This window comes from Petromyzon marinus, chromosome 1, assembly GCF_048934315.1.
Source record: "Petromyzon marinus isolate PM22_M1 ecotype Great Lakes invasive population chromosome 1, UKy_Petmar_22M1.pri1.0, whole genome shotgun sequence".
In the NCBI taxonomy this organism is placed as follows: Eukaryota; Metazoa; Chordata; class Hyperoartia; order Petromyzontiformes; family Petromyzontidae; genus Petromyzon; species Petromyzon marinus.
Window position 1 is genome coordinate 26,728,989 of NC_133667.1, and position 15,747 is coordinate 26,744,735.

Below are 15,747 nucleotides of genomic sequence, written 5' to 3' on the forward strand. Positions count from 1 at the left end.
TATTAGCTCTTTCGGTAAAGTCACGTTGAAGGGAAACAATAAAATAATTACCGAAAGAGCTAAGAATATGTACTAAATACATTTCTATAAGTACAGTTGGTTAGGCAATTAACAGTTTCTTGAACAAATGCAATGGGGACTTTTGACCGTGACACGTGTGTATGCTTTTTCGTATGCCAGTACGAAAATAAACTTAAACAGTTATTATCTAAAATCTAAATCATTATCAACACAATGGTGATTTAAAAAAAATGACTTTTGAAATGCCTTATGCTATTTCAGTCAACACAATGATCAAAACACACAATTACATCTGATCATAATTTAAATGCCTTTCATATATATTTCTAAAAAAAATTCGATATATAAAAGGAAGCACGTTTCTTACAAGAATGAATAAAATTGATGGAAACGTTATTTAGTGAGATGGCTGGCACATGCGCTTTTACACACAAAGACAAAGATCCCATGTATAGCTTTAACAGAAGTGTTGGGGCAAGTGCTGCTAGCGAGTGGCACCTACGAAGGCCAGCACAGCACACGAGGGGGTGGGTGGCCAGCACCACGCCCGACCGCCTTTGTCTCCCCAGTGGCGATGTTTACACACCGCACCAGCTACTCATTTGAGGCTGAGTCGACCCAGGGGAGGGCCAAGACCGGTTCAGATTATCGTCACCAGTGTTGACCGTGAGCGGGAATGCGACCTTGGGTCGCCGGGGTTCGCAGTGGAGCGCGCTAACCGCTACACTACCGCTCCCCCCCCGCACACACACACACAGACACACACACACGCGCACAGCCCCACCACACACCGTGCACACTTCCCCACCCCACGGCCGCACGCACACACGCGGCGCCTCTGAGCCGCTTGCATTACGGGCAAGGCGGACTCGGGGACCAGCCGCGCATTTTGAACTGCCTCACCGGCCCTCAACGTTGACCCAAGAAACAAAACTAAAACGAATATTCATAAAGGAGACCATGGCACGGCAAGACGACGCGGACGGATTTGCCAAACCATATTATGGATGTAAGTGTATATATATATTTTAAAAAGCTCTTGAAATGTTGCACTTGGTTTGCTTGTGACTAAATGTTATTTTGAATATCTGCATACTTTCATTAGTTTTTTGTGAGTGAGTATAATTGTGGAATGCTTTGACACTTAACAGTTGTGTATGTTTTCATTCACCTCGTTAGATGACAGGTATAATTTTCTGTATGAAGAATATGTTTACATTTAGTGTAGTGTTACCATATTTACTGAACGAACTGAAAAATATAAGAGACTTTAAAAGCCTGCAGAGAACATTCGTCAAATGCTGTTAGAATGAATGTCCTTACATTGTTGTATGGTACCATCATGTCCTATCACCTAGGCACCCTTTCACCAACCCACGTTGACCAACATGGTCAAGTATGGTCGAACAACCGCCATGTCAAAGGGCTTTAAATTATTATCATGGTCATCATGCCCTGCTTTTATTTTTGTGAGGTATAGAGGTGGCTTTGGGAGGCTTTCTTCCAGCAGTGGATTGATCATGGCAGATGTTGATGCTGATTATACCAGTGACCATCTGTGGGCATATACAATACTGTTACACTCATTCTATTATACGGGCGTGACAGTGACTGCTGAGCTGAATCCCACTTCTTCAGTCGGAGTTCCATAGTGTGGCGGGTATTAACACTCGCTCGTCATTCAAAGCAAACACCACAAACCCATGGAAATCCGCCTTGCTTTGGCCTGGAAGCCGTGGGTAGTGATGGGTTTTGTGGGCAGGGTGGAAGGCTGGGTGTTGTGACTGACTTTTGGAGCTTAACAAACCCATTTTTACTTGCAAAAAATAGTAAATTTCACTTAAACCCTTTAGCATGTATGTAGGTGTAACATGTAGGTGTAGCATAAGCATTTTACTGGTCTGCCGGAATGTAAAAAATATTTGCAGCTTTGTAAGTTGTCTTTAGCAGGTGTTGCAGTGTATTAACTTGAGTACGGTTTACACTCCACGTAGTGTAAGACTTGATTGTTGAAAACCGTCAGAGATGGTGATGGATTGGGATGGCCTTCAACCAGCTGTTGGTAGATCAGGGCTGACGATGATGATGATACGGTACTTTATTAAATTATTTACCTGAAGAAAGTCTCATTGAGTTTTCAAAAACATGCTTATGATGGTTATCCTTGGAGCATTAAGACATGAAAATGGTATTTTATATGGCTATTTACATCCACATTTCTTGAAAAAAGTGTCACATTTCCATAAGGAGTCGAGCATTACAAGACATTTTAAAGACAAGTGAGTTTACTTTTGAAAACAGCCACTTGTTATCACACATGAATGCCGTATTGAATAATTGGATGTCATGTTGATGTTAATTCTATACACATTAAAGTACACTTCATTATTGATCATCCCGTAAATGTTACTTTCATTCACATCTTGCTATACATGTCATCTAGCAATATCTTGCAGAATGTCATTTCTGTCCCTAGTCTGTTTTTTTTGTCCTTGTCATGTGACCTGAAATGATCCTGACCTGAAACGCACCGTACACCTGCTCTGAAATTTCCAGTCGTCTAATTGTACCAATCTTACGAATGGTTTTACAATTTTTCAAACATTTTTTTATCGATGCCTTATTTTGTGAGCACTTGGACAACCGCAGTAGTTTCCACTGAATCTAATGCATTTTCATAATCAACAAAAGCTGGCGATTATATATTGATCAACATTTATTTCTCTTTTCTAGAATGTGTTTAGCTTATTTTATTCAACCAGGTAAGAACTTATCAGACCAGGGATAATCTCATTTGCAAGAATGACCTGTGTCACCAAAATGACAAGAGCAAAGACAAATAAAGCACACTACAACAATAAAGCACATATAAATCTAAAAAATTGCACAAACGCAATTTGAAATGGTATATTCTGTCTAGCGCCATTGCCTCGGACCGAAAATGTTTAGACTAATCTTAGTAGAAGTACAATTGAAATTATTATTGAGCGGTTAAGGTGAGGGCAGCCTTACTGTGATTGATAGTATGTACTGTCTATGAAATCTAGCTTGCTGGTCGGCTTGACTGGCCTCTCAATTGATTTTATGTCTCTATACGATCTTCTTGATCACTTTATACATGTGTGATAAGAGGCTAATGGGCCTGTAATTGCCAAGTCAGTTTTGTCTCCCCTTTGGAATGTAAGAGTTATTGAGGCCTAATTCAGTCATGAAGGTATTTCATTTCCGCATAAACTTTTTGTGAATAGGAACTGCTCCACTAAGATTGCATTTTTTTTTAATAAGCTAAATAATAAAAATCGGGCAAGGAGTTATGCCCACCAAGATTACGTACAATTAATCTGGAGGATAATTTCAGGAAATTGGATTGGAGGAGTAAAGGCATAACGATAAATAGCGAAAGTATTAAATACCTCAGAATTGCTAATGCCATGGTCATTATAACAATCAATGTCAATTAACTGTAAGGAGAGATTTCAGAACAAAACAAATAATCCTCCAAAGTGGGGCTAATGCTAACAAATGTACTTTTATTAATAAAAAGTAATCTTAACAATGTGCCATACAATTTTAAATTTTTAATCTTGCATACTAAATTGTTATAGTTACGTACAGTTTGTGTCATAAACATTGACTGTTACAAATAACAAGGGAACAAAGGCAGAAATGTATTCACAGAAGTATAAAGAGATGCATCCTGGGAAATATACTGACAAGATGAACACACGAATCAGGGAACAAACTGCAAATTGCAGTCATCATATTTACCGTTAAGAAAAGTAAGTTGGCTTTTACAGGAGTGCATTCTGAGATTGCAGAACTGAGGGATGGCAACAGTGTTGGGAGGCCCTCATCCAGCATTTGAACAAAAACATGGCTGTTGCTGCTGATATTAAATTGTCGTAAGTTCACATTAGCTTCTGCCTACCATCACAAGCAACACACTATTTCAGGCACAATACTGTAATTCAATATACTGTACATGCACCAGTGATACAGTACGTTTACACACAAATTAGCAGCGGAATAACTGAGGTATCTAGGAAATGGCAGGACAAAAATATATTCTTGCAACTTTCTATGCAGGACTTTGAGAGTTTCATCCAGGTATGTGTGGGTTTTTCCAAGTACTTGGCTTCCTCCCACATGCCAAACACTGAGTTTATGGAATTGTCCAAACGTGCAAATGCTGGACCCTCCTGAAATAAGAATAAATAGAGGGCATTTATATTCTAATACAGATTAATGCCTGCCTATGACCCTAGCGACCCGAGTGCCCTTCCTCGTTCTTGCCAGATCTCAGAAGCCGAGCCTGGGTCGTGCTTGAATGGGCAGTCACTTTCCACAGATTGTTATAGGCTGTGCGGGTACGTGGTGGGCAGCAGAGGGCAGTGCAGGAAATATCCATTGTTGTGCTGTACATTTATGCCTCGAGATCTATGCTGCCCGCCTTCACCAAACTGCATTGACCAGCGCGGTTTAAGTATGGTTACATAACCCCCTACTACCCGTACGAGATGGAGGAGGCCCTCATCCAGCATTGGATTGTGGGCTGTACGAATAATGTGTAGACCTTTCACGTCAAACACATTTGGTACACATTTCACACACTCAATTAAACAGGTGCTGATTGTGTCGCATTTCTTCTTTGTGTAAATTTCGGTGGTTGTGCCGTACGGTTCGATGTGTTTGCAAAAAGTTGCACCGCGTGTTTATCAGTAGGAACGTCCGACGTTTTATTCCACATGCTGAACAATTCATTTCTTGAAGATTAAGCTCCCAGTATGTGGGGCAAAAACTTCTTCGGACATCGTGGCAAATAACATTCGGTACAACCTGATAACATGTCGGAGATCTAATCGTTTCCTGCGACACATTAATCCCAGCCCTCCATGATCAATATTTGAGTACCACCAGGTAAAGGCCAGTTGATGGAGGATTCAACAGAAGTTGTCATGGATGCTCTGGCCCCAAAATAGGAATGTGGAATTTCCACCACCGTATCAGGACCGCCAATTCAGATAAGCACATCCTCATACTCGTTTCAGCAAGGGGACACTTTGAAAATGAAGATTGAGATAAAATTACAATGCAGCATTACCACTTCTGGCAAAAGGTGCAGTCCTCCACTAAGGGGATCTCTGCAGTGCACCTCTAGAGGGTATTTGACCGACTCTTCCATGCTGGATGGAGATTTTGGATGAGATGGAAGTACCAACAATCGACTGTCCTGTACCCATTTATACGACTGGGTGGACAGAGGCAGCGCGATTTAAGAAACCAGGCTCATTGTTTCAACTTCTGCACCAGCAGATTGCATCTGAACGAGTGATCTCTGGGTTGTGGGTCCAGGGTGCTGTTACACCACTGCATCATCATATTTCAGGATGGCCCTCGGAGATCCACCTCTAATTAAGAGGCTCCTGTCAGATGTGAATCTGGTGTCGGCGTCAGCCATTTGCGAGTGATAACACCGATTGAGACTTTGGCTGTTGCTGATAACCCTTGTCCTTTTTTTTCTGCAGCCATCATGGACGATGAACGGATGACGGCGGAGCAGATGGATGCGCGACGGCGCCAGAACGTGGCCTACGAATACCTGTGCCACTTGGAGGAGGCGAAACGGTAGCGTTCTCCCACGGGGGGTGGAGTGGGGGCCATCTGGGCAGAATTGGTTTCACCAAGTTTAGTGTGGGTTTGGCGAACGATTGAAACAAAGTTGGCCGTTGAATTGGTGTCGTTGTAGATTTTGGTGAGGCGGGGCTGCAAAGGCGGCTTTGTGGCAGAAGGGGCTCTATAACCACTGGCTTTGTGCTCGCGCATGATCTCACTTTCCATACACGTGGCACGCATGTTGCCAGCGTCTGAATGGAGAGGATAAAAATAAGTGGGGAACGATAGACCGAGCAGAGTGTCTGAAAGCTGCCGTTTGTGAAGCAGCAGTCTGTGCGGATGAGTGTTTTTGCATCATGGGGATCTCTTGCAGCAGATGACCATAATTATCTGCATTATTTACCTGCTTAAAATGCAATTTTAAAAAGTCCTGGGGATTTAATGAAAGCAAAAAACAGAGGAATCTAAATGTATGCAATAGCACATACATGGTCCAATGCCAGGAGTAAAAAAAAAACACTTGTAACCTGTTCAGTAATAACATCAACAAGTCCGTGGAGGTAGAGTAATATGACTGTTCAGGAGTGCGGAGGACATCTTCTACTGTAGTCTCAGGCTACGATCTCAGTAAACGAGCAACATTGGCCCAATGTTGCTCGTTTACTGGGACATTTCCTATGTCATGGGAGAGGAGCTAAAGAGCTCAGCAACGGATGGGGGGGGGACAGGAGTCGATAGCAGAGAGGAAAAACAATGCATGAAAGCTGGGTGTTGTCTGTAGTAGTTCGTGGTTTGTATAAACAAAGACAAATATTCCACGTAAATATCCTAAACAGACTGTTCGGGCAAGTGCTGTTAGCGAGCACCTATGAAGGTCGGCACAGCACACGAGGGGGTGGGTGGCCATCCCCATGCCCGGCCGCCTTTGTCTCCCTAGTGGCAATGCTTTTAACACTGCACCAGGTACTCATTTGAGGGTTAGTCGACCTAGGGGAGGCCCAAGACCGGTTCAGTTAATCGTCAGCGATGTTGGCGGTGAGCGGGAATCGAATTTGGGTCGCTGGGTTTGTAGCGCAGCATGTGAACATCTCCACTACCGCTCACCAGTTACACCACCACAAGCAAAACGCTTCCCTTTTGGGGGGGGGGGGGAGAAATGCAAAGCCTATGCTTCTCTATCCTCCCACAACGGCCGACCAGACTGGTAGGGATTGTTGGTCTACTTTTACTGATGCACGATTTTTATGTATTGAAGATTTGAGAGTTGCACTATCATCGGAGGAGATGTGGTGTATTGGTGCAACCTCTTGCAGTTAAGAGGGAGCTGCCGGTTGGAAAGTAATTCCAAGAAGGAAGGCGTTGGCATATGTGTAAGAAGGAGTGGCAGGAAGTTTTGTTGCCCTTAGTTGCTGTCATTCTCTTGGCCACTTCAGAATAGAGCAACCACTGAATGCAGTAGTCGAATTAATAAAGTGGATTATATCTGCAACAGACCACATGCTTCCTCGATAGCATAAGCACTCGGACGAGAGCGTTGGAAGTCCTCATAATGAATTGGCGGTGAAGAAAATGGTGGACCTTTTTTATATAATTATTCCATTCTGTTGCTACACGATGAGTAACACATTCTGGGAAGACTATCGGAAGTAAAAATTATAACGCTGCACTGTATTCGAATTATTATGCCCTAACATCCCCATAGTATTGGTATAAAGTGAAGTTTTGGATAAATGTGAAACTTCCATCGAATTGAATCCCACGTTCCTGAGAGGATACATAATCTGAATATTATGTTGTGATCTTTATTCTAAGCTATTGACACTCATGTTTATTATGTATTGCTCCAGGATTTCAGTGGGTTTAATGGTCAATTATGTAAACACGACGGAATTGATGCCCCCATTATAAGGCCAGTAACTGCATCTTTTGTGAATTAAATTGGCCATCTCATGAGCAAATAATATACATTACTTGATTTTGATCCAAATAGTCAAAGTGATTTCCTGCTCAAATGAGCATTTACGCGGCGCTCATCTCCTGTTGAAAGCCCTGAGCCATTGGTGGACATTCTGCATTCCAATGACTTGGACGAGGCTATCCACAAACTGTTGACTTCCCTATAGAGTGATACTTATTTTACCGGTCCTGGAGGGATAATGGGCTGAGTGAACCCCCAATCAGGAGTTGAACTCGCACCCTTCCGATTGCGAGCCGCTCGCTCTACCGGGGAGCCGCTTGGCTGGTTTAATAGTAACCGTGTCATTATTGAGAAAAAAGAGGAAATTGTGAAATGCTGATTAGAAGGTGATCTCATTGCCTTGGTTTTTTTCCCTTCCTAATAAGGAGATTTATGATCATTTTAACACCTGTATATAAATGTAATGCTTGTACGAGTTCAGAAAACGTGGTAAAATTGCCTTTGAAACAAACTCGAATGAGCTATACTGTATTAACAGGCTTGATTTATTATTGCTGAAAAATGCTCGTTACGTGCTGTTGTGGAGGATTATGGGTAATGGTAAAATATAGACACACATCTGTTTATCCACGCGAACATGTAAATGTTTCTTTAGTATATCAGCCTACGAGTCTTCCAGACTTATCGGCTATTTAAGAAGTTGATGAGATCCAGAAGGTTGAAACTGGGCCAGAGTTTGCTTGCTAAAACAAATATAGTGTATCTGGATAGCGTTAGTCTGGAAGGCCAGTATGCTTATTGACGAATAACGATTTTAATGTGGAGAAATCGGTGCCTCCCTGCATATAAAATTTGTTATTTATTAATGAATATATTCAGGAGTCACCTTGGTAGAGCAGCAGCCAGCCCTCTTAATCAAGAAATCGTAAGCTCAACTGCAGATCGGGGTCAAACTCGTGCCACATTTTTTCCCTGTTTGGTAAAATAATAAAAAATCAATGCCTTTTGATGTATGTATGTATGTTGAACTTCTTTAACACCGTACATAGCCAACCGTGATGATTGGAGGCGACAATAGTGCTAAACCGTGGGGATTCTGGACCCCACCATAGGAATGAAGAATGTCACCACTGCTTCAGAATTCCCAAAGGGGAGATGTCGCCAAGAGCTAATTTGAATGTGTGGACAATTCTGTATTTTCAGTGCAATTTATTATAAAACTGAATTTTCATTTGATTTATGGTGGAACAGTGCACCATGAACTCAGCTACCTGCATTCGATTCCTGGCGACGTCTAACATCAATGGCGAGTGATATATGAACCGGTTCTGGGCCACGTACCCCATCATTTCATTAAGTGCTGTAAATTAAATTAATTTTTACATTCTATATTTGAAGTTTTCGTGACTACAGGGATCCATACTCTTTGGTTCTTTCGGTAAAGTCACGTAGGTATATTACATATCATTCAGTTAATTTTTCTCTCCCAAACATATGAAGTGCGGGCGTATGCGCAACACAGATAACAGTGGTTGGCCAAATGTACCCATCATCTCTGCGATCAAAACAATTGAACCGAAATAAATCCTTTTGCTTTTTTTTATATGTTCTGGTCTCATAACAATGCACATCAGGACACATTTTTGTTTTACCCTTCCCGTTGCAAAATTGTGCCAGGAAATGGAGACACATCATCACGTTGTCAGGGCTGGATTTTTTGCGTTGACAATGCCACGGTCAAACAAACGAAGCCGAACGCGTGGAAACTCTGCGAGGCAACTCTCTCTCTCTCTCATCTCGAGTCGACAGCGTTTCGGGTCATGTCACCCATGACGCTTCAGTTTTCTTCTCGTTTTTATTTTGTGTGGAAATCATGCTTGTGCCGCCCCAGGTTCCACCGTTCGAAAAGCTTAATCAGCGCTGCAGGAAGCAGGCTTTGCGCAGCACGCCGACGGGGGGAAGCGAGTGGCTCAAGTGGTTTCGGCCTCGGACGCCCGATAAGATCCACCACCGCCGATGGAGAACTAGTCAAACTGTACTTGCTGGCTATCCGCTGAGCTTACTGCACCCGTAGCTTTTGCGTGTGGGCGTGATCACTTGACTTGTGCGAGTGTGTGTGTGCATTTGAAAAAAAAATATAATTTTCCCAACGAATGCACAGCAGCAGCATCAGCAGCAACTGGGAAGAGTTGTCACGAGGGGTTTGGCGGTGGCGGGCGGGGGGATGGTGTCTCTGTGGTGTGAATGTGCTGTCGATGGCATCGTTTTGAGGCCCCCTTGCACGCCCCGGTGTCTGCCAGCAATGCCGGCACTGCCGTCAATGCCACGAGTCAGACCGAAAGACATTCTCCACCGTGCGCGCGTTCCGCTACCGGCGGTTGCATCTTACCAGAAATTCGCGAGTCGTCAACATTTTCAACGACTTAACACGCTGGAAGGAAATGGACAGAATTTCAATGTTACTAAATATGGGCATGTTTTTTTCTTTCCTCCATCGAGTAAAATCTGTCGCATTTAGCGGTGTAGTCTGTGATGGTGCTTGTAGTTAGTTCCTTTGGGGTAAACATTTTCAAAATTACACAGACTGTTGTCACCGTGGGTGCGAAATCACATGCCATGTCTTAGTTTATTTAAACTCTTAAACAGCATGAAATAATTACCTCATCAGAGCTATAAAGTTAACACAGAAAGTGCTGAATTTTTCAGTATTTGTGAAAATGTCAGTGTTAATAAACATATTACAAACGTGCAAACATAGTCCAATGCTTGACTTAAAGCTTTCGTGACTGCAGGAATTCATATTCTTTGGGTCTTTCGGTAAAGTCACGTAGATAGGTTTATTATTTTCTTTCAACCTATCTACGTGACGTTACCGAAAGACCCAAAGAATATATTCAAATGCTGCTGCTGCTAAAGCTTCAGTACCTGGAAGCTCATTTTTGTATTGACAGCAAAAATACAATAACCCGCGTTGACATGGTGGGGCAATCAGATCGTGGATCCTGTAATCCGCGGAGCACTGCAGAAGTTAGATAAATTACTTTTTAAATATATTTTGTGCCGACGTGGTGTTGCCGGGGATTATGGGAGGAAAGAGCCATGTGACTCGATTAATTTTCGAAAAGTTTGTGGATCACAGGAGAAGCGCGGCATTAGACTAGCGGGTATTTTAATATGCGATAAATTTGCGGATAATGAGGTTACAAGGTTACACATTGTGAACTGCCAAATAATCCATAAATTATAGGAAGTCACGGTTTATTGGATGTCTGCTGTATACAATATTCAAAGAAAGTCAAAGTGATTTTTTAAAAGTCAAATGAGCACGAAGACTGCTTGTTTCCTGTTGACAGCCCTAAGCCACTGGTGGAAATTCCAAACTTGTATGGCAGGAATGAGTCTATCATTAGCACAAGCACTTTTTTACTTCCCAACAATGCGGTTTATCAAACTGAGAGGGATGATGGGCTGTATCAACCCCCAATCAGATATTGAACTTGTAACATTCTGATTGAGAGCCACTCCCTCTACCACTGAGCCATGTGGCCAGGCATACAATATTACAATACAAATAAATATGGATTTCTAATTGCGTCTAAATGCAACTGCATCTCAAGACGCTGTACACAAACAGTCGGCACATTTACTTTTTGGAGAACAAGAGGCAGTCAGTCATTTGGAGAGAGATAAAAAAGGAAGCTGCTAAACCTGGATTTGAACAGGGGAAGTGAGTTAACAGCACGGGCGGCTGGACCAGTGGCAAGGGTCCTTGTGCATTAAATAGAAATAAGGCCACCTACCCAATTTCCATCGTCTTTGTAGCCCGGTGCCTGGGCCGCTCTGGCCCGTGGGCCCCAGTGCAGCTGCACCGCCTACACACTCGATATCTTCCGCTACCGTTTGGAAATCTGTAACGCAGAACGCCTTCGTGACGGTTTGTCCGTATTGTTTGACCGGTAGCTGGCTGGAGGCTTGCATTGTGGAGGAGCTGCCCCCCACCACAGAGTTGGAGGAGAGCCTGAGGAATGGGGTCATCCTCGCCAAGCTGGGACACTTCTTCATGCCGGGGAAAGTGTCCCTGAAGAAGATCTACGACAAGGAGCAGACGCGATGCAAGGTGCCCTGAACACGTTCCGTCTGGAATTTCCTTCCGTCCAATATTAGGAAGCCATTGGAGCTGTGCACTTAAAAATTTCGATTGAAAACTAATTTCTTTAGAATTGATATGTGTTTAGTTTGTTGTCCTGTTGGTATATATAAAACACTTCCCTTGCAGCTCTGATTAGCACGGTTGCCTACGAATGGTGCGAAAGAAGTTCAACATACATACACACAACATGATCGATCCAGCAGTAGCTAGAAATGTTCATTCATCCTGACAAAGTGGGCATTGCTCTTCATAAAGGGATGTAAATGAATTATGAATATTAATAACAATAAAAAAATATAAATCGTGATAATGAAAAAAATGGAATCCCTTCATCCATCCACAGAGGAAAGAAGGTCTTCCCATGCTATTTCTAGCCACGCGGGTCGTTTGACCATACTTCGCTACCTCACAACCCCAATAGCGTGGTTTTGTCAAGGGGAGGCCCATGACTGGTTCAGAATTCACTCACCACTGAAGTTAGTCTGGCGTGGAATCAAATTAAAGTTATTGGGTTAAAAGTGCAGTGCACTGATCACCGCGCCATCATTCTACGACCTGGCCTATCATTATTAAATCATGTTTTATCTAATCTTAATCCCATCTCATTGTTATTATCAATTATTTTATATCCACTGTAGGGTGAAGCCCTCCTCACTTGTTACATCAGTTGTGGTATTATTAAGTAAATAGATCACTGTTTTATAAATAAAGTAATGTTGATTATGTCGGTGTATTTGCAGTGAACATAAAAACCATAAACATTTTGGCATGAAAATACGAGATTACAATGCATATAGTTGTTTCTGCTGTAACTGACAGCCATGTTTGTAGAATTACTCTGAGAGCATGGTTAGATGGATGCTATTTATCGTTGTCTGCCGATGAGAGTAGATTTTCAACATTTTACAAAACATGATCCCATGCCAATGTCATGTAATGAGGCAAAACTGTGAAAACATTATCGTTCAATTGCAAGGCACACATACAAAAAACGAAATCATCGCGAATTTCAAAATACTCATTCCTGTATTTTGTGGGAGACCTCAACTGGTGGGATTCTTAAAAATAAATTATAGGGATGACAGGCACTTTCCCGCTATTATGCAGTAAAGTGCAGCGAAACGGGGCAATTAAATTAGATACGGCACGGGGGTTTTGCTCCCATTGGCATCATTATCTTGACGTTTGAATGGCAGTTCCCTGGTGGGAAATCACTCTCGTGGTGATGTAATTGCGTGCGCTGCTTTCGCCTGAAGATGCCCGATGTGAGAGGCCAGAGCCCACAATGGGGATGTGCGCATCGTGCAGAGAGCGACGATGGGGTTCTGGCCAAACGCATTTCAAATCCCCGCAGCCGGGTGTCACCCACACGGATTGGTGGGTTCAGCTCACTCTTTTTCTGTGCTATAAAAGACAGACGTTTCACTGAAAGGAACACACAACCCAAGGGCACAAACGGCCCTTACGCACCTAGGCTTTGCGTCGTAGGTTTCATGCTTTTGAATTTCACCGTGCAGTGTGCTAGCCAATGTGCCACAAATCCCCCAATGTGTTTTTTTTGTAAAAAAAACTTGGGAAATAAAGAATACATGTACATGTTTTCGCTGACTTAATAGTCTTGGTTGCAAAGGGCTTTGTTGTAATCTGTAAAATGGTTATTCAAAGGCCTTCAGCCATGGATTGACAAAGGAATGTCAAAATATTATAATTGTATATGCTGCATATAATATGATAAGTCAAAAATCGACTCAAGTAGGACAGTGATTCTCACCTTTCTCCCACCCCTATAATTCCGTCTAAAACGAGGCTGGGTTTCTTATGTTAATGACTAAGTCTGCCTGTGGTTGCTAGTCACTCATTCATTCATGAGCATTCACATTTTTACAATATTAGTGCATGCTCAGTGGGACCATTAGAATGTGTTTGGCTCGGCAAAGACAACGTCTCTTGCCTGATTTAACACCTTTACACAAGACAGCATCATTATACCACACACGTCTCGCTTGCAGATAAATTAAGAGCCTTTTTTTTACTAAAAGGATCGTGATGCCTGGAGAAAAGTAATGTATGTCACAAAATGGCAATTGCTTGTCACTTTTTTTTGGTCACATCTTCAATAATTCTACCAGCGTGACACTTTGAAAGATAAGGTTTCATCTCATGACAAATTGAGATAGAAAAATAAAATGGGATGGACATTTTGTAATTTACTTACATAACGGTACGGATGGATTTTTACAATCACTTATCAGGGTGATATTAAACGTTGTATGGTATGTGGACTATTTAATTCCAATCAGCCTCAAGGATATTCTTTTTTTTCCTCTGCCTATTATGATTGACCAATTGTTGATGTACATCGTCTCAAGATGTGGTCGCATCTAAATGCTATATAAAATCCAAATAGGCAAGCATTGCATTGCATGGTATTGGTTTGCAATGAAGAATCTTGAGGAAGTGTGAATTTTACTAGCGAACATTGTACACCTCAGTGACACTGTGAATATTATTTTTACAATTATTCAACATTAAACATTTATGTGTCTCCTAGGCGATGGGTCTGCACTTTCGGCACACCGACAACATCAACCACTGGCTAAGTGCCATGGTTGCCATTGGGCTACCCAAGGTATGCAACAACAAGCCCCCGATGTTGTCCACAAATCTATTTGTTTATCGGTGTCAGCTCCAGGGTTTGGGAGTCGATGGGCAACATACGCCAGTTTCCTCTCGCAATAAATGATCATGATGTTCTTCATGCTCAGCTAGAGTCACTTGTCAATGTCGTCCCACTGCCACATCCGTCTTTGTCTTCCTCTTGACCTTCTGCGGCGCGGCAATAGGGCGCCCTGTGACCCTCACCCGACATGTCCACAAGATGCCATTTTCCTCTGTATGACAAACACCGTCAACATTTTTTTGAATTCTATTATTTTAACACTTTTTTGTTAATCAGTTATTCTTATCCATCCTATTCTTATCATCCTAAAACACCAAATCTTTAACGCTTCTCTATGTTGGATGGTATATAACTTATTCAGTTTTCAAAACAAGTTGCCACGTAAAACACCCCTAACAAAATACGTGGATCAATTCCCTGTAAGTGAGCGTGATCACACGATTTCTGCTTGTGGAACATTCTTGACTCTGGCAGCTGAGGAGTGTACCATATTGCAAAGGAGTTGTAATTAACTCTTTCTTGGGCTTTCCAGAAATTTTAATTGGCACCAAAAAACTTCTCAGTCAAAGAATAACAAAATTCCATCCCTTTATGAGCTAGACAAATGCTAACTTTCCACATCAAACAATTAGCAGATGTGTGTATTAATGCTTGCTATTCATTTTCCATGTTGCAACAATGGGAACGTTTCTTAAATCCTTTAAAACGATTGGCTACGTTTTATTATTTTGCTAAATCTCTGCACGCATTCTTCCTGATAGATTTGCAAACATGTGTCGCGGATGTAAATGTGTCATGAATGGCAAATGCTTGACGCAGAACATCTCTTTCTCGTTTTGGTTGTGCGGTGATCAAACAACAGACCGTTTGAAATTTTTTTTTATATTCAAGGCAAATTGTCGTAAACGGACGTAAATAATTCTTGTAAATCAGGTGCATCTTTGATTGTTCATGCAGATATTCTACCCTGAAACGACGGACATCTACGACCGCAAGAACATGCCGAAGACAATTTACTGCATCCATGCTCTTAGGTAATGGCTACAAACAGGAAACTCACTCCCCTCCTCCCCTTCCCCCAAGTTTGGCAATACTGTCCACAACAGATGGCTGTGTCATGTCACAACACCGAGCACTTCTTCCCTTTTTCCTTGGTTCATCTTGTGTTCGCAACGCTTATACACACAAAGAGAAATCAACGCTTAGCCGGCGTCTACCGCAATGGAGAGTGCTGTTTGCGAGCGAATTTTAAAAGCCGACACGACAAGGGGAGGTGTGGGGTGGCCGACACCACACCCGACTGTTTATGTATCCTCAGATACCAACGTTTACACGTCGTGGTTGGTATTCATTTTAGGCTAAGTT

At 42.3% G+C, this 15,747-nt stretch overlaps 1 protein-coding gene across 2 annotated transcripts in view; it reads left to right on the plus strand.

The window, feature by feature from the left end:
* Positions 1 to 803: 803 nt before the first annotated feature.
* LOC116939017 (ras GTPase-activating-like protein IQGAP1) overlaps positions 804 to 15,747 on the plus strand; it is a 117,891-nt gene continuing 102,947 nt past the window's right edge. The window contains exons 1-5 of one of the 2 annotated variants that reach the window (XM_032946888.2): positions 804 to 1,030; positions 5,547 to 5,646; positions 11,513 to 11,669; positions 14,254 to 14,331; positions 15,340 to 15,416. In XM_032946888.2, the coding sequence (XP_032802779.2) occupies positions 982 to 1,030; positions 5,547 to 5,646; positions 11,513 to 11,669; positions 14,254 to 14,331; positions 15,340 to 15,416 (461 nt within the window). In that variant the 5' untranslated portion in view covers positions 804 to 981. The remainder of the gene's footprint in view (positions 1,031 to 5,546; positions 5,647 to 11,512; positions 11,670 to 14,253; positions 14,332 to 15,339; positions 15,417 to 15,747) is intronic. The other variant, XM_032946879.2, reaches the window with a different exon arrangement.